The sequence below is a fragment of the Cygnus olor genome, chromosome 1 (genome assembly GCF_009769625.2).
Source record: "Cygnus olor isolate bCygOlo1 chromosome 1, bCygOlo1.pri.v2, whole genome shotgun sequence".
NCBI classification, from domain to species: Eukaryota; Metazoa; Chordata; class Aves; order Anseriformes; family Anatidae; genus Cygnus; species Cygnus olor.
In genome coordinates this window covers 141,263,184-141,289,102 of record NC_049169.1, presented here as the reverse complement: position 1 = coordinate 141,289,102, position 25,919 = coordinate 141,263,184, and the positions used below count along the sequence as shown (strand labels likewise).

General features: G+C 41.3%; 1 protein-coding gene across 2 annotated transcripts in view; it reads left to right on the top strand.

Moving 5' to 3' along the window:
* Positions 1 to 25,919, top strand: part of TBC1D8 (TBC1 domain family member 8) — a 48,470-nt gene that overhangs the window by 5,610 nt on the left and 16,941 nt on the right. For both annotated transcript variants that reach the window (XM_040535927.1, XM_040535938.1), the window contains exons 2-7: positions 6,230 to 6,340; positions 10,327 to 10,445; positions 12,632 to 12,860; positions 16,304 to 16,544; positions 23,975 to 24,182; positions 25,385 to 25,579. In XM_040535927.1, coding sequence (XP_040391861.1) covers positions 6,230 to 6,340; positions 10,327 to 10,445; positions 12,632 to 12,860; positions 16,304 to 16,544; positions 23,975 to 24,182; positions 25,385 to 25,579 — 1,103 coding nt within the window. The remainder of the gene's footprint in view (positions 1 to 6,229; positions 6,341 to 10,326; positions 10,446 to 12,631; positions 12,861 to 16,303; positions 16,545 to 23,974; positions 24,183 to 25,384; positions 25,580 to 25,919) is intronic.

Genomic DNA, 25,919 nt, shown 5'->3' with positions numbered 1-25,919 from the left:
AGGCCTGAGTGAAAGTAACAACCTGCTAAACACCTGTGGTTTGAACTTCAGAATCGTATCAAGATGTAGAGAAGGCCCCAGATGTTTCTGCTGGGAGCAGCCACCTCTGGCAAGCAGCAGCTCCCTACCCAGTGTCCTGGGCTGTGTCCAGCCTCTACGGGATGAGTGGGTGCCCTGCCAAGATGCAGGAGATCAGGGTGAAGATGTGCCAAGGGGGTCCTCAGGGCATCTCAGCTCCTAGTCTTGCCATGGGCAAGAAACTACCCTTCTGATACAGATGCTTTTTTTTTCTCTCCTTTTTTTCCCCCCTCCAAATTCTCATGCCTGAGCAGCTGAGAGTGCCACTTGTAGCTATTAACTCTCAGTGCAAAGCTGCGTCTGCTGGGAAGCAACCTGCACCATTAGCTCCTTCCACTTCTTTGTAAGAACTTCATCCTGTTGAGTAGGGTATGCATTTTGCCAAGCTGCTGCTTTTGTTTCCCAGGCTTCTTTTTCTTGCAGCCTTCATGTTTCTGATGGGGGAACAGAGGTAGTGAGCAGCAGTAAAAGGCAGTGCTGAGCTCCTGAGGATGCATTCAGAGGCATGCATCATGCTTTAAAGCTTTGTGCTGGGGTGAGGGTCTGTCGGTGTAGTTGTAAATCCTTGAATCCAGCATCGGTGGTGGTTGTGTCTAACAAAAATAACCCAGCCTGATTCAATAAAGAGAGCAAGTACTTAACACAGGTCTTTGACATAATATAGGTAAGTGTAGCTGCAGACTGCTCTTCTGAGTGGTCCTCCAGAGCAGCCACCAGTCATCACAGTCCCCAGAGACGTCTTATGTTATCATTTTTCCGACAGAGCCCCAGCTGCCTGCAGCTTCTGCTCCAGCCGAGAGGAACACCCGCTGGGGAGGAGCTGGGCATCTCCGCAGGAGGATTTGGGTCCGGGTGCTATGATGATCCTCTGCCCATTTTCTCTGGAGGGCTTGATTTGGCAGATAAACTAAAGCATGCCTGTCCAGCTGTGCTGGTTTCCAGTACAACGGAAACCTCAAGTCTTTTTTTTTCAAGCAGACCAAGGAGAGCTGGAAGGACACTTTTCTCTCTGCTTCAAATTTTGGCAGTGGCCTGTTTGCTTGTAGGGTGGCTAAAACCATTAATGAAAATGCTGAAAGTGCAGGTTGGACCCTGGCTGCTGTGTGACCTGTCTGGTTTTAGGAGAGTGGGTGTAAGCACCTGCTTTTGGGGAGGTTCAGGGCTGTGGCACATGGGTGGAAGAGGTGCCTCCTTGCCACGTGCATGCTGCACCCTACATTTTAAAAGCACTATCAGAGTTTCTTACCAGCCAACTGGAGATCCTGTGTATTACTTTGCCTTTGAACTACACTGTATGTCACCCCATGCTTTGTGATGGATGTCAAAGTTTGTGTTAAGCAAATGGCTTTGGGGACCAGGACCTCAAGGGTAACATTGCACAGTATGGTGATATTGCTATCTTCCTTGTGACTTAGTGTTCAGTTTAACTCTGATTTATTTATTTATTTATTTATTTATTTATTTATTTTTGCAAATAAATAGTAGTGGCTTTGCTCTTTTGCCTGATTTTTTTGAGGACTTTATTAATATATGGGTCCTAGACTCCTAAATGATCAGTCTTACTGCTGAAGTGACCACCCCATGTATGGGAAGGCATTTGAGTAGTTCTGAAAAATTTCCCTGTAAGGTTTTGAAAGTATGATGGAAGTATGCAGAAATGGTCTCCTTGTTCTATGTTGGGGGGTACCTTTACTTGTGTGCTGTTCAGCTAGGCGTAACTGTTAGTGTCGTGGGTTGTCTCTTGAGCATTGTCCTAAAAGATGGAAGTAATAGATATTTTGTATCTACAGGGCCTTATATTTTATATCTATATATCTTGTATTTTATATCTGTAGGGCCTTTGTATCTATAGGGCCTTATAGCAGTCTTCCAGTGCCTAAAGGGGGCCTGTAAGGGAGATGGGGAGGGACTCTTTGTCAGGGAGTGTAGTGATAGGACAAGGGGTAATGGTTTTAAACTAAAAAAGGGTAGATTTAGATTAGATATAAGGAGGAATTTCTTCACTCAGAGGGTGGTGAGGCCCTGGCACAGGCTGCCCAGAGAAGCTGTGGATGCCCCATCCCTGGAGGTGTTCAAGGCCAGGCTGGATGGGGCTTTGGGCAACCTGGTCTGGTGGGAGGTGTCCCTGCCCATGGCAGGAGGGTAGAATTAGATGATCTTTAAGGTCCCTTCCAAAACAAACCATTCTGTGATTCTGTGATTTTTTTCCTAAACCAGTTCCAGTTAGATTAATTTACTGTATGGATGTTCCTTTGTCTAGATTAGTTATGGGCGTGACATAGAATAGCTTGTAATGGGATCTCTTATCTTTCTGTGGGGGTATAAGGAAATGTGTCTTTAAAGATGAAAAGAAGTGTGAAGCACTTTTGTTGATGCGTTTGAGAACCAGTTCTTTATAAAATAACCTTGACTTTTTTTTTTTTTTCTGTGAAAAAATGCTCAACAAGTTTGTTCTACATCACTCAGTTGGTATTTACTTGGATAGCAAAATCTGATTATACGGTGCACAAAATCCTGCTGGCATTCCATTTAGTTACAGATTGACCTCTGTACAAGGGAGACACTACCTACCTGTTACAGAATGGGGAAGGAATCCCCTGGTTCCTTGCTAATTTTTAAACTTGAGTTTATTTAAGTTTTTCAGTTTTGATTGAGAGGCTTGCTTCTGAAAAAAATATAGGCAGATGTTCCCTCTGTCTGAAATCCAGCTTTCAGCCGAAGCGATCGATATATTGAGGCAAAACATGTCATTTCAATAAGGGTATTTCCTTTTCCACTTCTGCCCCCTCCTCCATATTTTTATAAGCATACGTTAAGCCTGAGATTTATGTAGGAATTTTATCCTGGGAGTGTTCTTTAGGTGTGACGTTCCTTGCACGTTTTGAGGAATCTGAGATGTTTTCTTGGTACTTGCTAGCAGACGTCCTTTCAAACCAGTGTCTGCAGCTTCCCGAAATGCAGTCCATACACAGTTAACTGCTTCCCTGAAATAGTTCTGTGTCTTGGGAGCTCAAAAAGCTGACGAGAAGTTGGTAGAGTGGCATGTAAGGGGAAAGAGGTACTTGGTTCCTGCCACAAGCCTTCTCCCACAAAACAAAAATCAATGGGAGCTTTGGGAAAGAAACCCGTGTAGCAGTCTTTCTCCCCTTTTGCCCTCTGCTTCTGAATCCTTTTAGTTTTTGACTGCCCTATAGATATGTATATATATATATAGATATAACGGGTTGCACTGTCACTTGTGATAGAGGTCTGCTTCACCCTAGCTGAAGGCATACTAAGGCATCAGCAAGCAAACCAGAAAAAAAACTTTGTATAATTTATATGTATCTGTGAGCAAGAGACCCTTTATATATCTTACAAGAGACCCTTCCATGGAAGAAGCTGTTAGGACACTGTTTGAGAAAGGTGCTTGCCCACATGCTAGGTATTTTTCAAAGCATGTTTCAAAGTCAGTGTATTGTGTCAAGTTTCTTGCGTGTTTGTCCAGGGATTTTTTGGTTGTTTAATGCTTCAGTGTGACTCCAAGTGAACAGGAGACAACTCACACGTAAAAAATTTTGCCTCTAGTTTTAGTCATTTTCATTCTACTTCAGCTTCCATTCAATTATGGTCAGCCTGGATGTATTAATTAGTGTTAAATCCTTTTTATGCCCTTGCAAATGCTCTCTTGGAAGGTCTTGTTCCCCCACTCCGCTTCTCTCAGTCTCTCCTTTATGTTTTGGCACTCGTACATCAATTTCACACGGGGCTGACCTGCTGTAGAAGTGTGGATGCTAAACTGTAGTCACGAGGCTGTACTGAACAAGCTTGTTGCTTGGGCTCTATTCTGGACGCAGAAGCAGCAGAATAGCACAGACCTTGGTTCGTCTTTTAGCTATGGGTAGTTTACGCAAGGGACATGATTTTTTATTTGCATGGTTCTTGGTTGAAGGAGGAAGCTTTTTCTTTTTTTTTTGGTAATAGTTGATAAGCAAGATGGAAATTGTAAGCAGAAGTCAACAATGAGAAGAGGAATTGGTTTTTCTTGTCAGTTATTCAGGAACAGAAAAGGGAATTAATTTTGCACAGGCTAAGAAGTAAAAACAAATTTTGCAGCTCCTTCTGTACTTTGATGCATTTTTTCGTAATTTCTGAAAACAAGTTCTTCACGAATCAGATGTTCATTAAGTGTTCTTATAGGATTTTCATAGCACTAAGTATTAGTTGACTTTTTTCAGTGACTTTAGTGAAATTAAAAAGAAACCTTTCTCCTAGATCTATCATCGGGGAAATCATGAACAGCACTTTGTAAGTTTCTTTTTCTTTCTTGTAATGTCTCACGTCTTTTGAAATTTGGAAGGTAAACCATAGTTTTGTGCTCTGCATGCTTTGATGCTATCCTACAGGCTTTCATCCAGCTATTTTGAAGACTGATGCTGTGTTTTCTGTGAGCACAGATAATTTGCTACCTTTTATACTTGGATGATTTCTTTTGTGCTGCAGTGACAGAAGGGCATGTGGCATTTTCTGGTATCATATAAAGTATTGGTCACCAAATTCCGGTCTCCATTTTGAACAGATGGGCGTTACATCTCGATGGGCATTTAGCTGAGAAGCGAGTTGTTGCTGAGTATCTCACGGTATACTTTTAAAACGTTTTCGTGTCCAACGTCTGCCTGGCTTTGAAGGCATGAACAGGGTGTGTGAATGCAAGGAGGAAGTAGGTGATGTAATCATCTTTGCTTTTGGAAGGTTTTTGATGCCGTTCCATGTGCGACTCCTATACCTCCCAGACCAGAAAGTGGTAACACTGCTGCTTTGTTGTGCTGTGCTCAAATTAATTACCAGTGGCTTGTTGTCCAAGTGAGGAGGCATTTCAGATGAGGCCTTTGTAGGTCTCATTTTATTGTTTCCATTAATCACTTAGATAATGGGCTGGTTGAATGCAATTATAAAAACTGAAAGTGACGCCAAGGGCTGGCAAAACTTCTGGCCGGTTCATTTGGTGTTGGATCGATGGCGAAGGAACAAAAATACAGCTGTAAATACAGCATTTAGCTTGGAAAAAATAAAACGTGCGAAGAAAAAGTGCAGTATTGCAGAAAAGTTGTAGATACAACGAATCAATTTTTGTGAGTGATGGAAGCCAATAACCAGTGCTGAGTTACTTTAACATGCCAGCTTGCAAATCGTGGCACTTGGATGACTTTTCCGTGCATACCTTGGTTCTGCCTGCTGGAGGAGGGAAGGGGAAAGGCCAGCAACTCCAGCTGGCCTCCGGACTGGGAGTCTTCTGGGTGGTTGCAATTGCTCCAACTCTCAGAAATTAGTTTACCGCTCTGTAAGTCAAGTGCCAATTTGCACTGGGATACGACCGCAAGCTTTCTTGGATACAGTTACGGGTATGCAAGATACAGGAGATGGTTTGTACTCTTTGTACAGCATCACGTCCAGTTCTGAGCGTCACACTTAGAGATAAGCTCAGGAACAATGAGCTGGTTCACAAACATGACCCGTGAGGAAGACGTGAGGCAATTGGGGTTTCTTTAGAACAAGAGAAAGCATTAAACAGCAGGGAACGATGTTGATACTTTTTCAGTATGTCAAGTATTAACATCAAAAACATCCGTGGCCAATTACTCTCCGTGTTCCGGGGAGCAGGATTCATTTCCAGCGAGACAGTTTAGGATTGTGGTGGTTGGCTTGTTTGTTTGTTTTTGCTGTAAGAATACCTAATGATAATAGTGGAAGAGGCTTGCTGGGGAGGTGGTTGCATCTTGGTTGTGGGAGGTTTTGAAGAACAGGTTAGACAAATGCGATTTCTGGCACAGGTGCATTTATCCAGCTCCAGAGCAGGGGCTGGCACGGTAACCTCTCAGGTTCCCCCAGGTGTTCGCTGCAGTTCTGTGACTGTATGTACATACACATGAGGCAAAACCGGAAACACAAAATTGCTTGTTCTGCTTTTGATCTTCTGATCTGGTTTGCCTCTTGCCTTTTGAGCCTGTGTGAATTGCCACACAAACCAGGGACAGAACTGCTATTGTTAAGTTCTCTATTTTAGTTTTCTGGTTTTAGATGCGAAAAGACTCGAGGGCTGCAGTACTGACGGCAGTGAAAGTTGGCTCTAACTCTCTTTTTTCTCCCCCTTTTTCTTTGTGCGTGGCTGCAGGTCGCCTGGTGGGTGCCCTGGATGCCGTGCTGGATTCTAACGCGCGCGTCGCGCCCTTCCGAATTTTACTGCAAGTCCCAGGCTCACAGGTTTACTCTGCCATTGCTTGTGGTGAGTTATTGAACGGATCAGAAGTTTACTGGGCCATAGCTATTGGTGAGTCACATACGAAAAAACCCGAACTGATTCTGAGCATGCTCAGCACCTGCATGTCCAAGAAGCTCAAGGTAACCCCAGCTGGTCGTGTGCGGGTGTGAAGCTCTTGGCTATAGCTCGTTTAACAACCAAATTAACCTTTGGTTAGAATCCTAGGTATTCATCATGAGAAAACGTTAACTGGTAAAATGAGGTTTCGAGCTTGTTTAGGTGAGGGTTTTTGCGTTAATCTTCTATCTGTTGCAAAGTGGTGTGGTTCTGCTCGTATGCATATCTTTTTGTATGGCAGTGAAAGTTCCTTACAGCAAGAAGCTATTTAGTCTTGGCTTTCATCAGTCTTGTCTTTTGCTTGCTAACTGTGAAATGTCTTGCAACATTTGATTATAATCAAGTGTAACTGGAACACTTAGAAGATCTTACATGAGGTAGGTGATAAATGGAGTTGGCAAGGGAGAATGTCTAACTGCTGGGTTTGTTGTGCACTAATTCCTTTTCTGCAACTTTTGGAAGTAAACCCATCTTCAGGAAATTGATGTGGATGGGAATTGCAGCAACCTTACTGGGGCATGTTAAAAACCACCCGGGTGAACTTGTTAAAGTCCTTGTTTGACCAGTTTGCAGTTCTCATCCCTTCAGTCTATAAAATCCTAGCATTGAAATTTACAGCAGGTTTTCCTTTCCTTTCTTGCATGGATCAAGACATGAAATAGTTAGTTAATATACATGCTGACATGTCGTTGATGCTGTTTGGCACAGTAGTCCTTTCAAATGATAGGGGCAATCTGTGTATCCTGCATCCTGCCCCTGTACAAGCTCATTTAACATTTGTTCCTTGGTCCTAGCAGAGATCCCTCTGCATTTCCCCATTGATATTGGGATTTTTCTCCTGTGCCTGTGTGAAGATTACTTAAAGTTTGCTTACTCTATTTCTGTTGTGGCTAGGTTTTCTTGGTTTTGCAATTGCTTGGTGCTTTATATCCCCACCCCTCACCCCCTTATTATTTTGTTTATTTTTTAAAATAATGCTACCTCTTGGAGAAATTTAAGAGCTTCACGCTCTTCTAGTCTTCTGATGAAGCTGGTTGGCTTTCATTGTGAAAGTAAGTATTGCTGTCAAGGGCTTCTTAATCATTTGAATGTATATAATATTCCTTTCAGGGACTGATCCTAGCCCTGTCCACACTCTTCTTGCCCAAAGCTTTTTTATATTGAAGGAACTACAAATCAAAAGCCTGCGTGGCTGGAATGGTTAAGGATTTTGCTGAGATGAACTTACTTGATTAATGTTTTCTAGAATTCTCTTTTGCCCTCTTAAATGAATACTCACCACTGAGAAAATAAGATTTATGGTAATGGAGTGGAAGGCAGAGGGATCCGTTTTGTATGCCGTAAGGGCATGACACGTACGCCGCTGCCAGAGCTGCACAGAAATTAAGAACCATGATAGCTGGAGCTGTTTCTGAATAATATCTCTGTTGTGAAACCCTGACGTGAGCATCCAGGGGAGAACGGGCTTTGGCAACAGCAGTTGGAGGAACAGCGTGACCTGACCCTTTTCTTAGAAAGCTGGAGCTCCGCACGGGACTTTTCCTCTCCCTGAGGCCCTGCAGGAGCCCCAGCACAGAAGTTGCCATCGCTGCTTGCCCAGCTCTTTGCTTTGCGTAAACACAGTGTTAGGGTCTTGTTACTGGATTTGGAAGGAACAGCGAGTCAAATTAAGTTCCTGCTATGTAGCAAAGACAAGGAGCAGCTCTAGCAACTCCTTCCCGTCTCCCGGTGTAACTGCATTAGGGATAGCCATCATGTCATTAGGCAGTTAATTAAAACGACATTTTCCAATTGGATGTTGGCGCTCCTGTGTTCCAGGAGCTGCAGACTGAAATGATAATTACTGCGTAAGGGTCATATCTGTGTTACAGACTCTTGCAAATCTCTGAGGGCTGCTAGGAAGTCTAATCCATGCCCAGCACGCTTGTTCTGGCAGAGCTGTTTCAGCCCAGATGGTTAATCATCCTACACCAGCAAGGGGAAACAAAACCCTTAACCTCAGCCCTAGTGCAGATCCACTTAGGTCTTTCCTTTCAGAAGGCTTGTGGGCAAAAGAGAACCACGAAAAACAGACAAGTGAAGTACCATTTAGGAGAGGGAGAGCAAGGGATTGCTGACAGGTGGGTTTAGAGAAGGGAATACGAGGAGTTGAGGCGATGGTTAGACTGAATACGCATTTGGTACGGACACATAAAGAAGGTGCAGAAAAGGTGGAACAAAATGCTGTGCAGAGCATTGGCATGGGCAGAGGAATAAGGAGAAGGTTGTCAAGGCTTGGGTGAAATCACAGGATAGCTTTAAGTGTAAGCCAAGAAGTGTAAATTACAAATAAAGAAAGGACCCAAACAGTTGAGGAGCTAGCCTGACCAAATAAAAGGGACAAAGAGATCTTTCAGCATTTGATCACAACTTGTGGAGGTACCTGAAGGCAGGCAGGCAAGAGAGCAGTAGCCTCAGTGGGGGACAACCCCTGCCACTGGGGATGCTACAGTGAAGGATGTCTTATTTCTTATTTCCCAAGAGATAACCCACCAGCCCTCCCGTACAGCTGGTATCTTTCAGGTAGCCCAGACATAGAGAATCAACTCAGTATTTTCTTTGTGCAGCCATTTCAATACAGAACAACTGTTTCTGGTGTCCTTAACAATTGATATAATCTGATTTCCTTACAAAGAGGCCATTTAAGTGTCTCTTCTTTCTTGATTTTTTTTTTTTAAATCTAACCTTGATTAATGATATTTATGAAGTTCCATCACAAGACCTTCCTGTCAAGGAAGTTAAAGCTTGGAAAGTTTCCCTGCCACTTGGCATTCTTTATGGAAAATGGAGCAGAGGAGGGTGGAAAATTCTTAGCTAAATTTATCATTTTGTGTTGTGAAGCAATGTGATGCATCTCCGATGTACACGCAAATCAAATTTCAAGATAATAGGTCTTCTATCTGAGATTCATTTTATAATTATATTCCTCTGTATTTTGTATGCCTCTTACGTCTAACTAATTTTCTCCTTTCTTCCACTAATAAGGCATAAGAAAAAACAACTTTGGCTGCCTTTACTTTTTTTTCCCATATAATATTTAACCACTGACGGGTAAGAGCTAGAGTGCTCAGATTTTCCCTTAATTGTCCTCGGTGTTGCCTCTCTTGCGCTAACTTTTCTGGCATAATGAGATGCAGCAGCAGTTCAGGTTCAAGCAGAAGCAACCAAAGTAAATAGGCAATGACTGAAATAGTGTTTCTGGACTTAGGGTGAACACATGAAATTGGAAAATCTTTATTTTTCAGAGATTTTCTCTTCACCGTTTTTCTCCCCAAAACTGTAAAATTGTGCTCTTGCAGACGTTCTAGGTGTTCTTGACCCAAACTCCTTTATTTTTAGATGTTTAATTATTATAGGAAACTTTTCAGATAGGATGCAAATTATGACTATGTCATGTGTCCATGCATGTGTGGCAGCTGTGTGTGTGCATGTCCATACAAAGGGAGGGAGAAAGGAAGATCAGGGACTTTTGGGAACAATACATAAAACAGCAGTTTACGGTGGCTGCTTGAGGAATGCCATGTCAAAATAAGCTGTATTCTAACAGTAAGAGGTTTTGCTGGTTTTTCTGCTTTGACTTTTAATGCAGCGTTTGCTGGCTGAGAACGTTTGAGAAGATAAAACTAAAAAGCACCAGAACTAAATTCCTAAAACAATACGGTTTCTGTTTTTCTCTGGCTATACTGTTACAAATTAGACCTTTTTGACCTGTTTGCTACTAAGAGTTTTGAGGTTGAAAGTTCAGTTTCTCATGTTCTCTTACAAAATAGTACATTTTTTTACTTCTTTTTTTTTCTTCCTTTTGATTTTATTTTATAGGATGAGTTTTAATGCATTGCTTTTAACCTTTCTAGGTGCCACTGCAGAGGAGATAAATCAGCACTGGGAATGGCTGGAACAAAACTTGCTCCATACTTTGTCTGTTTTTGACAATAAAGAAGATATTGTTAGTTTTGTCAAAGGGAAAGTAAAGGTAAGGAAACTGCCTCACTTTTGCCCAACTACTTGTGATGTTTTAGAAATAATGTCAGGAAGTTATTGTCATTCATCTTTGCTTTTGTCCATCTGAATATTGTTATTTTTTGTGTGCTGACCTAGCTACTGTGTTCGTCCCGAATGCAATTAATCATCAAAAGCCCCTACTTTTCTCCTTCACGTTTGATTTTTATCGATGATCTCACTGATTTGTTTCCAGGCAGACTTGTATAAAGCAGGGAAGTGTTTGTACCACTGCATTTTCATACAGTGACTATAGAGGCAGCAGCTTCTTGTAGAGAAAGGACTCTTAAATCTTCTTTTGGCCAAGTCTTACCATTGGCATCACAGTGCCAGCTGTGCCTCCACGGGGAGCAGGAGGACCTCCCATCTGAGCAGGCACCTCACCCACGATGTGACTTGTAAACCCAATTCATCTTGATCTGATGTGGGGTGAAAAATACCTTTTCTGTCATGCAGTCAAAAGGATACCAGATGTATGGCCAGTTTCTGTGCAGTGGTTAGAGATAGGTTATAACTTGTTTTTCTGCATGACACTTGGACCTGATGTGGCCGGCATCCTTGCATCTCCACTCACATTTCCTTGGAAGCTGCATGATCTCAAAACTGAACTATCTAGTTTAGTCTTTATCACTCCCCGTCCCTTTACAGCTTCACTGCTCTTCTCTTCCCTGTAAGAGGCTGTGGTGTGCAGGTGAGCTTTCTTCAGCATCTACTTTCAGCTCCTTCACCTCTTCAGAACATTGTTAGCCAAAGTGTCTGACCCATTTGTGAATGGTGAGGTTGTCCCCACTGCACAGGGAGAGCTGGTCCCTCATGCAGAGGTGGCCTCTGCCCAGCAGGCTGGAGCTGGGAGGCTGCTGTGCCACTCTCCTCTCGGACTGTCTTCCCAAGGGTTTGGCACAGAAATTGTTACGGGCTTCACAGGGTGTTGGTGTTGTGGATGGGGACTGCACCGAGGCTGCTGGCTAGCTGTTTAGTGCCTGAGTGAGCATCTTTTTAGAAGAGTAAAGGTAGAATTTAAAAATTTTAGGGGAATTGGGTGATGAAGACAAGGCTTAAAATAATAACAGCACATGCAGTAAAACTTAGAAAGCGTGGCCTCCAGTGTTCTGCTTCTAAGAAAACACATGATCCAAGAGGAACTTGTCAATGGCTGGCAGTGATGCAAGTCTCCTGGGGACTGCTCTAAGTCAGGTCCTGCTGCAGGCTTCTCCTTGGTAAGAGTTTCATTCAGTGAGATGCTCTCCACTCTTATACCCACTGTTTTGGTCCAGAAAATATACGGGAACATAAATGTTTCTGGCAAATTTCAACCCTGCTGCTATGATCTCAGTGGGTTCTGAAGTTGGGGAGGAGACAGAAAGCATCACTGTGCAAATCTTAGTTTTTATCCTGCTATCTTAAAAAACAATTTTGGCATGCTGCACCTTGCTGAAAGGTTAAACTTGCTGTGCCTGCTTCTGCTCGTGGTGCAGCGGCTTGCTCTTGGCACAGAACGTGTCTAAGTGCACTGACAGGCTTGAATAAAATTAATCTCTCTCAATAGTGCTGTGGCAGCTGATTACCTAGCACAGCGGATATTTAAAATTCTTCAGGTTTCATTACTTAACGTTAAGCCCAGGTTTTGGACTCTGTCCTGTGCCTAACTCTTTTGTTATAATACTGCTATTAAAATTCTAAACACTTAGTTATAATATCCACGGAGATGCTCTTGAAGTCATTTTTAATGGTTCAGAGAATGTTACAAGTTACTGACGTCTTACTGCATTGCTTCTTCATAGCAAAATACTGCTGGTCAGCATACAAAAATGTTCCTGTGTCTTTTCTCTGAATACAGCAAAAAACAGCAATCATAATTTGTAATGAAACTGTAAATATGTGGTTTTGCCAGATAGACTGAAAAAGTAAAACAGCAAAACAACAAACTCCCCCAAAACAAAACAAAATAAAACAAAATCCTAAAACTCTTGTTTTGGACGCATTCAAAATGCATGAGATGCAACCACTGCAGAAAAGTATCCATTTGTGAAATTTGCAAATCGTCTGGAAATTATTTTTCAGAAAGTGCTGTGTTATTAAAATTTGAATGAGTAGCTTGTAGTAACTTGCTTGAATGTGAACACTGTAGATTTATCATATGTTATCTTGTTATTGAATCAGGCTCTGATTGCAGAGGAAACGAGCAGTAAGCTTGCTGAGCAGGAGGAAGACCCTGAAAAGTTCCGAGAAGCCCTGGTGAAATTTGAGTCCAGATTTAATTTTCCCGAAGCAGAGAAACTGATCACCTATTATTCATGCTGCTGTTGGAAAGGAAAAGTTCCTCGGCAAGGCTGGCTTTATTTGAGTATCAATCATCTCTGTTTTTATTCCTTCTTCCTGGGCAAAGAACGTAAGTGTAAATATGTAAGAAATCTAACACTATGGAGAGAGATAAACATAACTGGTTTTAAATGCAAAAAGAGTTAGGATTTTTATGAGAAGTATAATTCTGCTCTGAAGTTTCGTTTCTGAGATTTTCATTGTTCAGATGAAAGATCTTGTTTAATTTGGTTTTCACTTCATCCTCTATGTTTACATTTTAGCATTAATCCAGTAATAAAAACGAGAATACAGGAACATGCAGACACAGTTGCTCTCCAGTTCTTTTTCTTTTCACGTGAAGCAGACTTAAAATGTACCAGCCCTCCTACATCTTCTCCAACAGCTAGTTTTAGTGCCGAAAACGGTCAGTCAGGAACCGTCCCTCCCACATTGATGGGAACACACCAGCAGCCGCTGTCAGCACCGCCGCTGCGAGCGCAGAGACAGGCTGCAAGGCAGAAAAGGAAGCGCTAGCTGGGAAAGAGAGCGTGGTGCTAGAGATGTGTGAGGCTAGCTGCGGGACTGAAAATAGAACAGGAAGCACAGCAGTGACACTGGTGCTGTTCTGAGTCCTCTTCATCCTGCTGCAACTTCAGTGAGGACGGTAATATAAACCTATATTACTGTGAATGTAGCAAGAATTTATAAATCAGTTATAGCAGTTAGGAAAACATTACCATTTACTGGTCCGGTTTAAAATGGGGCTGGCTAGACAAAACTAGATTTAAAAATGAAGTGCACTAATGTAAATGTAAGAAAGATAGTAACTGGCAATTTCTAGGACTTAAAACATACAAGGACATGTCTAGAGTTAGAGGTTCTTTCTTCCTATTTTATTTCAGGCCAGTTATTTTGTCATATCTGCAAAAGGTGGCAGAGTTAGATTGAAAATACTGATAAGTTTGTTATTCCTTATAAATACAGAAGTTGAGCTTTATCTTTTTTTTTGCAAGACTAGTGGAGTTTCTTGATACATACTAGATATCTGAGTTCTCTTTTAATCTCCTTGTTTTCTGTTTAGTATCAAATAATATCCTTTGTGAATTGTTTCTCCTTGTTATCATTGCAGGCTTTTTCTCATTAAACCGGAGATAGCCAGTCTGCCAAAGCACACAAAGCAAAAATAATGCTTATTAGTGAAAGATAATGGGGGAAGGAGGAAGTAGGGAGAAAAATCCTTCATACTGTTCCAGAAGTTTTGTTTATGCAATATCACAGATCATTAAATGATACTGGAAGTAAAGCACCACACTCTGTTATGGAAGATGAAATTGCTTCTCATCCCTTTCAATAATAATTCATTATGAAAACACAAATGAAAGCCCAAACAACTACGTGTTTGCAACTTTTTACTTTGAACATGGAAAAAAAGCTGTTCATTCACTGTTGCAGTCAGTGGCATTGCCTTTGTGTTCCATGCGTTTTCATGGAAATGTGAAATCCAAAAAAATTCCATAGCTTGCTGGGAAGCATTACACGTTGAGATGCTTCCCAGCTCCCTGCTTCTGATAAAGATGATCGCTTCTGTTTGAAACCCAGTATTTTGTTACATTTATGAAATGCTTGTATTACATCGAATAATCCAGATTTACTATAGTTCTGTTTACTGCTATTTGAGAAGCTGCTACTGATCATATGTAGAACAAATGATTTATTATCTTTCTTGTTTTCAGGTAGTAATCACAAATTAAATCTGGCTAGACCTGGTTTAGAGAATATTGTTAATAAATCACATGTATTGTGTTCTTTCCCTTTCTTTTTGGGAAAAAAAAACCTACCACAATATGAGAGTTTCAATAAAAACAGTTCCTTTATGTGCTTTAACTCTATAAAAATTCCCCCAAATTGTAGCCTGAAATCTCTTTATAGGCAAAGTGTTAAGTCTCCTGCTTCTGGCAAGTCTGTTGCCTTCTCCTTGTTTTTATTTTATGTTGAAATGACCTGGAATGCAATGCTGGAACCTGTTTTCAGCTTGTCATAAAATTTATGTGAGCATAGACTACATGGAACATATTTTCAGGACAAGTCCCCTTTTATCTAAGCTTCGAAGTATTTGCAGAACTTGGGTGGATTAGAATGTCAGATTTCTTGCAAGGACGTGCCAGGGTTTCTTTGCATTTTTTTTCATTAAACTTCTGTGTTTTTTTTCAAACGTTGAAGACTTTGTACCTTTTGTCAGAAGTCGGGCCCATTCCAGCGTGCTGTGCTGTTTCTATGACAAACACTGCACAGGCTATACATTTTTGACCTGCTTGAACAATAGCGCTATTGCTACAGTGCTGGTTAATCTTTCTTCCCTTGGCTGTGCCGATACAGATGGCTCTGTGACCATTCACAACAGTTTGTGTGTGTTGACGCAGCTGTGCTTTATTTAAGAAAGAAGAAATTTAACCTGCAAATAATCTTGATAGCTGTGTTTCTTGTAATACAGAAAAACTTGCTGAGGGTAGCTGCTTATAAAATTAATGATCACGGATAAGTGTCATATACAGATGACAATGCTTGTTATTACTGTCTTTTTATTAACTTTATTGGCATCAGGAGACCAGCCAGGGATGTTAGGGAGTTTAGTCTTGAAGTTTATTGGCACAGAGAATACTGGGAAGCATCCAACAGTCAAGTATAAATTTAATCTAAGTCTTTTTAAGTCTTTTCCAGCCTAATTTCTGTCCAGAGATTCATAGGAGAGTGGAAGGTCACGTCTTTTAGTGGATATGTAAAATAAGTTGTCTGTGTCTATCTGATTTGCTGAAGTATAGAGAACAGTGTCCTATACTTTTTCTTTTCCATAAACAACTCTGACTACATTTAAAGTTTAGGGCAAAGTCTGCCCATGCACCTTTTAAGTAAAAAGTGATCAGAACGAGAAGATCCCAATGCCTATGTGGTTTTCTTTGATGACCACTTTATAGTAGTCTTAAACCCTATAAAAACTTAAAAAAAAACCCAAACTATAAAAAACAACTATAAAAACCCTGCAAAAACTTCCTTTTGTATGGAAGTTACCTTTGTTTTAAATTTAAAATACTGTCCATGTAATAGGAATAGGTTTGCCACCTGCCTAAAACATCACTTCTGGAAGATTACAGACCCTTTCCCTATTTTCTTCCTACTCTTGAAATCCACTGTTTCTTCTGGTAGTAAAGAAGAAAGCTGCAGAAATGACTTGTTAAGAAGTTTAAAGCAAAAGCGTACAGCAGATGTTCAACAGAGACAGACCTCCTCAGTCTAGCATTTCTTGTGAATATAGGTGAAATTTTGAGGGGGGGGATTGATTCTCAGCAAGGCAGTCTTTTGGGATGAAGGCAAATGAATATAGAGTAATACCAGGTGTTTCATCTTTTCCTTGGGCTTTAAAGATGATTCTCTCCTCTTCTGTTGTTTGCATTTCATTCTTAATCTGTGTATTTCCCAAATACGATCAATTTAAACAGAATTTCTAACACACTTTTGGTCTTCCTGCAATGGCAGTGAAACTTATCATTCCTTGGGTTGAGGTCCAGAAGCTGGAAAGAACCTCCAACGTCTTCATGACCGACACCGTCCGGGTCACCACACCGAACAAAGAACGCGATTTCTCCACGTTCCTCAACATAGCTGAGGCATTCCGGATCATGGAGCAGCTGGCAGATGTAACACTCCGAAGGCTGCTGGATAACGAGATCTTTGAGCTGGATCCAGGCCTACAGGATCCTACTCAGATTACCAAGAGGTAAAAAGCAAAACTGTTCTTTGTTCTGTGAGCAGAGGTTCAGTAATGGGTTTTGTGGATTGCGTTGCTAGCTGGGTAAAGCTTTAAAGACTTACCTGATTGGAAAAAAAACAAAAACAAAACAGATTTTAGAATGTACTGCGGTATATCACAAAATTTTGTGTGCAAAATACTTTTTTTCCCCCATTTTTGTTTTCTTCCTTTAAAATCACTGTAGTTTTTATTTGGTTTAAAAGTACTATTTCTTGTCGAAGGGATAGTAATTGTAAAATTATTGCTTTTTATGATACCTGATACATGGAATGTCCTACTAGGACATCCTACTAGGACTAATCCTACTAGGATTGCCATAGCTGATTTAGCAAGCAGTTGTAGGACCCAGAAAGACCCAGGCTGTTGCAACAGAGTAATGTGCTGATGCCAGCTCTACCCGATGCATCCCTGAAATGCATTTCTGCATTCCCCTCCCACTGGAGAAATGCACTGGGTGCTCAGGGAGAAGGTTAGTAACTGTTTCCCTGGCAGTAGCACAAGACAGAGGGTTGTGTATTTTTGTGAAAGGAAACTGCAGGGAGGAATTTTAGGTGGGCAGAATGTAATATACGAAGTTGGAATTTGCCTGGGGCACCAGTGTTAACACGCCAGTCTAAAATACATGTTTTCTGAATGGAGTGTGTCTGGAGTGCTTATCCACTCCTGACTCATACCATTTCCTGCTCTTCCTTCCTATCCTGCCAGAGGTGTGTAGGGAATTAACCAGGTGTTCCTTCCAGGGTAAAACATAAGGAATGCACAGTGACATTTCCAACAAACAGACATGTCCAGTAGCCATTATGTTGTTTCTGAGGGGCATTTTTGCAGTGGTGTTGCACGTATGTCTCAGCTAAACAGTTCTGCAAAGGTTCATAAAGGCTTTTAAAGCAATCAGACTTACTTTCCCTGTAACTTCATACGTACACACTGTTAGGAAAATGACTGACACCAGTGTTTCATCCATGACACACCATCATTCGAGGTATTTGTTAGACTGATACAATGGTGAGCAGCCATGAACTTCCTCACAGGCTTTTTTCATAGCTAGGACTCCTTTAAAACACAAGGGCTGTCATTGTTTTTTCACCATGTATGTGTAACTGGATATTGTTAACATTGCAGGCTTTTGGCCAAAGAAATGCAGTTTATGTTCTTTGAGTAGTGTCAGATATGACTTTGAGTAATAGGTTGTATTGAAGCCCACTTCCATGCTTTACAACACCTTCCTGCTTTTGGGCTGAAAAATTAGAACCATGAAAGACGGAAAGTAAATCCAAAATAGATGTAACAATCTGGGGGAGATGTTTTCAGCATCTACTGATTTTAACTCATTGCTGTCTCTTCCCAAAAAAGTCTTTGAATCAAATATATTAACTGAATGGAAAACTAACCAAACCAAACCAACCCAACCCAACACCAGCCTAAAGTTACAATTACAATGAAAAGTATAACTGCAATAATATAGGGGCTCTCAGGGAATCAACCTGTAAGTGCCTTGTGGGATTTTTGGAAAGTAGAATGTCTATTAGCAAACAAGCAACAGAAACCATCCCACACATTTATTCAAACAGGTTTGTTTCTTTCCTTCCAACTTAAAAGGAAAAAAAAAAAAAAAAGAGGAGAGGCATGGGGAAGAGGAAAAGAGAGGATGAAAATGTGATTGCTGGAGAATGGCAGGGCAATTTTTCTTAACCACACTGATGTGCTGTAACTAAAGGTAACAGAAAGGAGAACATGGAAGATGTTGAAATCCCATTTCCTCTGTAGGAATTAGAGAGGTAGTGGCTGGATAAGCTGTTGTTTCTGGTGCCCTTTGTCACACTTCAGCACCTGCTTTGATGTGATGTGATTAAGCAAGACTGTAGTTTGAATAGTAGATAAACTGGTTTTTAATACTAACATTTTTTTTAGGGGGGAGGGTTTTTTTGTGTGTGAGGTTTTTCTTTTTTTCTGAAACCATTGTAGTACTACAAGAACAATTATTTTCCACTTGACATTTTCCCTAATAATTATCTTTGCTAATTCTTGTGCGTGATTAGGAAGCACATAGTAGTGTATTAAAATGAAAGCAGTAATGCACACATCATTAAAATTATTCCAGCTGTGTCACATTAATGAAGTTACTTTAGATTTCTTTTGTTTGCTAGGGTGCTAGGGTTTCTTTTGCAAGAGGCTCATCTCAGTATCTTCATTTTAAAAATACATTTTTAATGTCATTATGGACTGTATATTATACATTCTGAAAAACAGAGCTGCTGCTCTCCCTGAGGTTCCTGGGGTCATTCTGCTGAGCAGTGCAAGGACGAGACTCCGAGAGGCTGGCAGATCAGGCCAGCAGTCTGTGACACAAATCATATCATGGCCACAGTCAAAGAAGTTAACATACAAGTTTCCATGCAGCTTGATGAAAGAATGAGGCTTGGAACAATGGATTACATAGGGATTAATGGCAATTAAATTAATTGCCATAGGAAATGAAGTAAAGGTGTTTGATAACTATATATGCCATTTCTTGCAGACATATTCAAACATGCCATGCAGTTTTGCTGGAATATGAAGTAACTATTTTTCCTTTCTAATAAGAAGGTCATTAAAACTCTGCTATACTTTTCTTGTACTTCTTATTTCCATCTCTTTCAGGACATAAGAATATTCATTGCATTCCTCAGATGTAAAGAGGAAATTGGCCAGAGCAGAACACAAGATTTAAAAGCTTAATGCTGGTGTCAGTAAGGTTTCAAAAGTATAATACATTTTTACAGGCTCTAACCAACTTGGTTTCTTTTCTTCACGTCTGACACTGAATTGCCAGTAAGGATGGCTTTGCTTTATATGAAAGCAAAGAAGGATTTTAATACTGATCTAAGCTGAACAGAAACTGTTTGAAGTATCTTGAATCATGAGTATCACTTCAGTCTGCATTAATTCCATGAACACTGTAAACCTTGAGGAACACGGAAGACGTGTTGAGGAAGAACCTTATTTTATTCCATCTGCTTGGCAAAGGCAGGGTTTGGATTATCTTTGCATGTCATTCCTGACAGATGTTTGCCTAACCTGTTTCTAAGGATTTCCAGAAACATAAATGCCAGAACCCGTAGCAGTATTTCACTGCTATACCATCGTAAAAGCTTTCCTGGAGTCTAACTTGGATCTTTCTTGTGGGTTTTTGAGTCCATTGCTTCTTGTCCTATCCAGTACTGTGGAAGAGATTAGATTTTCTCTCTTTAGAGCAACCATTTGTGCATTTGCAGATTGGTTATGCATCTCCTTTTGCTTTTCTTCTTTAAGCTGCACTGCTCTAGTTTATCCCGATGTTTGTCACCCATCCTGTCTTTAGCCCTTCTGGTTCCTCTTCTCTGGACATTTGCCATTAATCCTGTAGGGCTTCAGGCATGCAATGGCAGGATACAGGAGTGCCCCTGTCCCTGCTGTAGCCCCAGGACTGCCCTGCTGCCTCTCAGGAGCCAAACACTTCCCTGTGCAGCCTGGTGCAGTGGTCCTCTTCCTCTCAGCAGCATGAGGCTGCTGGCTCATGTTCAGTTCATGAATCCTTGTAACTCCTCTGTCTATTTTTTTCTTTCCAGAATGGCTGCCGGTGGAGTTGGTTCCCAGGCTGTATTTGTGCAGTGCACATCTACAGCTGAAAATACTTACATTGCTTTTTTTTTTTTTTTTCTTCACCGTCCCTTCAGTTTATGAGCACCAGCCTGAATTCTGATCCTGTTCTTTTGCTCATTTGTCTCTGTCAGGCCCATGTCATGTGCAGGTGTAATAACAATGATCTTTGCTCCATCGTACGAGTTGCTAATGAAAATCCCGAACAGAAGCCAATCCAGGACAGACTCCCAAGGAGGTCCTCTCCATACAGCCTTCCACTTTAACAGTGAGCATTTGAGGGCTGCTTTTTGGGTACTCTTTTTCAACTGGCTTGGTACAACAGCTTTTCACTAGAATGTAGTTTTATTAGTTCCTGTGTGAGGAAATATCAAGAGTTTCATAAAGCATGGCTAAAACATCTGTTGCATCTCCATTTACAAGTCCAGTGTTCCTGCTCCATCAGGGAATTACATTGGTTTAACATTTGTCCTGACAAGTCCACGTCGGCATTTGTCAGATGACTTTTCCTACCTTGCTTGTGAGAAGCCTTTCTTGCCACACGAATTTAGTGGGTTTTCCAATAAACAAGGTGCGTATCGCTGGTTGTGTTGCCTTCAAAATCACAAGAGTTTTCTGGAGTCTGAATAGTGAGAGCAGGGCAGCAATCATTCTCTAAAAGCAGGAGGTCAACTAGTGTGTTCAGATTTTTTTTTTCCTTGTTTCTGTTGCTCAACTTTATGCCATATAATTCTTCGGCTGGCAACAGGCAGCGAGTGACTCAGCAGGGCTAAAATCCTGCCAAGTTGACTTCTGCTGGATTGAAAGCAGAGAAAAAAAAAACACATGCGACAGCAAGGACATCATTTCAAGTGTCCTGATACTTTTGGGCATTTTGTTAGTTTTGTGTGTTATTTCCTTTCATTTAAAACTCTTGGAAGGCAACTTGGAAGGGTCACACACGAGGAGTTATCGCAGTTCAGACTTGCAGTCCCTTTGAAGTGCTGGAGGCGGAGGCCGTGCGAGAACCCCACAGTGTGCAAGTCAGGAACTGCATTCGGAGAGAACTGCTGATTTTTTCTGAAAAGCAGGGAACAAAGCGATTGCATCCTTTAGCCTTTTGTTCTTCTGGTGCATGTATAAACATTTGATCAACATATTTTTACATGAGGATAGCTTTCGTTCTTTTCCTAGGTACAGCTGAGTACACTGCATTTGCTTAAAAGCCAAACCACCTTGAAAATTGTGAAGCTGGAAACAAAATTTCAGATAGGCTGGGCAGCAGGTAGAAAAGTTGTGTTTCTGTTCAGTGCTGCAGGTGTTGTGAAACTCAAAATGGAAGTTGTGGGACCCGGTGACATGGGACATGGGCTGAATTTGCTGTATCATATTTAAACAATTGGATGTCTTGTTTTAGGAACAAATGTTGTTAGTGTTTTTTTTTTGTTTTTTTTTTTAACCAGCCCTAATGTTGTTTGTCCATTTCTGAAGGCAACCGATTACGATAACCCCTAGAATTTGTCTGCCTAACAGGAAATATTGTCATGGTGTGCCACTTTCCAATCAAACCTTTAATTTGAGCCCACAGCAGTAAGTGCTGACACTATTTCATTCCTCAACTACCATTTTTCTTTCTGGGGACACAACCTGCAGCAGGCTGGCCCCTCTTTCAGCACTTTTCTCAGGGGCAGCCATGAGTAAAGTGAGGTCTCTGAAGTGACCCTGTTTCATGAGGCATGGGGGACAGGCAATGCTGGGGATGCTGGGCTTGGCAGTCTTCCCCCATTAGCTGATTTGGGGCAGGTGGGGTTGAATGCTGTGCCCTGGTGAAAGTTGCTTGATGAATTTACTTGGTTTCAAATATGGAAAGTGTCATGCTTCAGTTTAAAAACCAGTAGCTAGGGATGATCTTGTCAGAAAGGAGCCTGCAGCCTCAAGAGATGCAGCAAAATCCTAAACACTCAGAACTGGACAGAAGCTGCAGATTTTGGAGCATTAGAGTCAACTCCTAAGTAACAGACAATCTCTGTCTCAACGGAGCTTCCGTCCTTGTGTATAATGCATCTTTTAGCATGAAGGTATGGAAATTGCAACAACCGTATACATTCTGGTAGGGTCTCACCTTCCCAGCACAATAGCAGGAGAGAACAGCTCCACGCAGACCTGACTGCAGATGCTATCAGTAGCATTCATCTGTGCTGTGCAGGAATGGAAAATATTTTTGTGCTGAGTTAACTAGGAGGCATATCCTGATCTAGGTTTGTCACAATAGCAGATCTCTGCAGGCACTTATCAGAGTTTCTTTTGCTGTGGAATTTTAACTTTGGAGCAGCCTTTTTGTCTTCCTTCACAAAGAGTGTTTCTCTTTGTTCTTTGTGAAAAACAGGAGGCTATTTGTCTGTTTTCCTTGGATAATCTTATGAAGGAAGATAATGCTTCAGAAGGAAACGACAGCTGAACGCTGGTCAAGTGGTGTGTCTTTTCTGTTGGTCACACAGACAGATCTGCCCCTCTCCTTTCTCAGTTTGTTCTCGATCGCCTTTCTCCCTCTTTCACACAGCTTTAGCTTTCTTTGCAGATGAAACCGAAATAAAACATGCAAGTGATTTATTTGCTGAAGCAGAGGCTTCATCTGTGTAAACTTCTTGCTTTTAAACAGCAGGGATGGGGTAGGGGGAGGGTGTTTGCAGAAGAGGAGGGCAAAGGAAGGAGCAGAGAGGGAATTTACAGCTACAAGGTACCACTCCCTGCTGCACTTCAGCCCACGCTTTAAATTCTTGCAGTGGAACAAAGTCAAACTTCTTTTTTTTATATATATACTTTTTTTTTTTATTTTTATTTTTTCCCCCTAAGGTGAGTCATGCTTGGAAAAATTTACTTGTAAAGAAAATGATAGTATTTGAGTCCTAAAGTTTCTGGAACTGCTGTTATTGAGCTAATAGCCATGGCCTGTTTCTAAGGGAACTGCGTAGCTCAATGTATGAACTACTGCAGAATTCCTCATGAAAAATGGAGGGGTAAAAAGTCCTCCCAAACCAAGTCTGTGTTACCATAGTTCAGCAATGAAAGCTTAATGTACTTTTTTCTTCTTTCTCTCAACGTAAATGTGGATAATTGAATGGAAGCAAGCCAAATCCAAACTGGCTGTAGCTGATGCTGTTATTCCCTCCTGAGTCTAAGTAACCTGTAATTGTTTTGCATTTATAACTGTTCTGAGGCTGATACCTCTGCAAGTCAATGATGCAGTGATGTAAATCCTTAACTATTCTCTTACTGACCACTTTGGTAGTACTTGTTGAGCAAATGTTTCACTTTTGAATGCAGGTGTCAGTCCCTGGGGTGATGTTGGAAAGGCTACTGGGAAGGGAAAGAAGGAACACAAAGCTAATGTCTGTTGCTCAACGTGTGTTCATCAGATGAAAGATTTAGTTATCTGCTGGGCACTGAAATCTGTAACTCTTTAAGGCTGGAAAGTCGTACAGCAGCCAGAGAAAATGTATGGCTAAGTAATAATAATAATAACAAAGCCAGCTGATTTAAATTAATTTGTGTTCTTTCATTTTCTAGTCATTCAAGTAGGTGCTTTTGATCTATTGATAAACAAAAAAGTGTTGATGATGATTATTTTTTTATTTCCAACTTATTCTTTTGTTGATCTGCTCACGTAGGCAGTGAAGATTTCTGTGCATGTTGATTTTATTCTGTATCCCTTGGTCTCTGTGAGAATAAAAAGAAGAACCTCGCACTTGGTGCCTTGATTTTCAGGGTCCTGTGATTTGCTCTTGATGTTTTTTCCTAAGGGATCTTGAAGCCAGAGCACAAAACGAATTCTTTCGGGCCTTCTTCAGATTGCCCAGGAAGGAGAAGCTGCATGAAGTTGTAGACTGTTCTCTCTGGACACCATTTAGTCGCTGTCACACAGCAGGAAGAATGTATACTTCAGACAGTTATATCTGTTTTGCCAGCAAAGAAAATGGCTGCTGCAATGTTATCATCCCACTTAGAGAGGTAGAGTTGCTTGTTTGTTTAATTTCAAGTCTGTATCTGCCTTCTTCTGCTTTAAGCATCCACTGTCATGTCAGTTGATTCATCTGCAAACTATCATTTGATGAAAAAGAGTAGGATGCTTACGTATATGATGCCTACAGGTTTGTTTAAAGTTTGTTCTGGGACTCATTATGGCATGAGTTCCTAGAAATATGTATGGGGGAGTTACCATGATCCTCAAAATGAAGTATGGGCAGGTAATGCAGCAGGACAGAGCACTGCAAGGCCAGAGTCTGATCCATCCAAGACTGCAGCAGTGCTCCCCTCCCAGCTCCACAAATGCATGCATCCAACTCGATGTTGAAGGAGACTTCAGCTCAGACCCAATCTAGCAACATGAAAGCATCCTTAACTGGGATCAATGCTCAGAAGTGTTGATGCTCTCCCTCCACAGACAGACTCTAGTAAACCTGTGTGTACTTTGTAAACCTGTAGGGCAGAAGGAAAACGGGGATATTCTGGAGGCAGTGATGAGCTGCCAAATTTCCATGAAATTAGAGACTTACTTAAACAAAGGGAGGATGCATGGGAAGATGGTGGGAGTAGAGGAGGAGAAGGGAGCTGTCAGTAAACACCTGCCTGATCTGCTGTGGATACAAGGCTGTTATGATCTCTTAATTAAAGCTTTCCTTTCATCCTCAGCTAATAACAGAGTAACATCCAAATGATATATATCCTAACTGTAGCAACTTATCTTCCACTGTTACAGAAATAGAAAACAATAAGAGAACACTGTTATATATCTAATCAGAAACAACAAAACAACTGTTTTCTTCTGTTTTCAAAAGTGTGAATGTAAATGTTCCGCTCTGTCCCTCCAAGTCAAGTTGACCCTTTTCTAAATCTGATTTTAACCATCACTCCCCTTTCCTATCTTTGCCCTCAGTCTGCTCTGCTGAGTGAGTGGCAAAGTCAAAATAAAAGCAAAGCAAAACAAAACATAAACAGCTGGGATACGTTTTGTTGCCTGCTTTGAGCTTGTAAAGATACCATAAACTTTGGGTGGCAGGATGTGTCTGACCAAGCAAAGCCAATATGAATAACCACATTTAAAACGTGCATGCAAGTGAATGCCATTTTTGTGCATTGTGTACCTGCAGAATTTTGGAGACATTTCTGTAAATGTGATGCATAATGTGTTTTCTGTCATGTTTTTGGAAAAGGTAATCAGTATAGAGAAGATGGAGGACACAAGTCTTCTTCCTAATCCCATCATTGTTAGCATAAGGAGTAAGACTGCCTTTCAGTTCATTGAGCTGAAGGACCGGGATATGCTGGTGGAGAACTTACTCCAGAGGCTAAAAAAAGTGAACTCCAGCAACCCAGTGCAGTGTAACAACTTGCAGAATAAGAAGCAGGTACTGAACTTCTGTGTTTTTTTTTCAGTTATGAATGCATTGTGTTTATCCGTTGGTCTTCCTCAGGGGTCAGTTTTGGTCTGGTGATGTCTGATGCCTTCCTTAATGACCGATGCAATGGTGTGGAGGGAGCAGTTGGGGCCAGCACCAAACTGAGGGGAGCACTGGATATGCTGGAGCACAGGACTGCCCTTCACGTAGGCCTCAGCAATCTGGAAGAATGGGCTGACAGGGACTTCATGAAGTTCAACAAAGGCAAATGTGAAGTCTGACAGAGCAACTCCGTGCAACAGGAGAGGCCGAGGCTGGCTGGCTAGGGAGCAGCTGGTCAGCAAAGCCA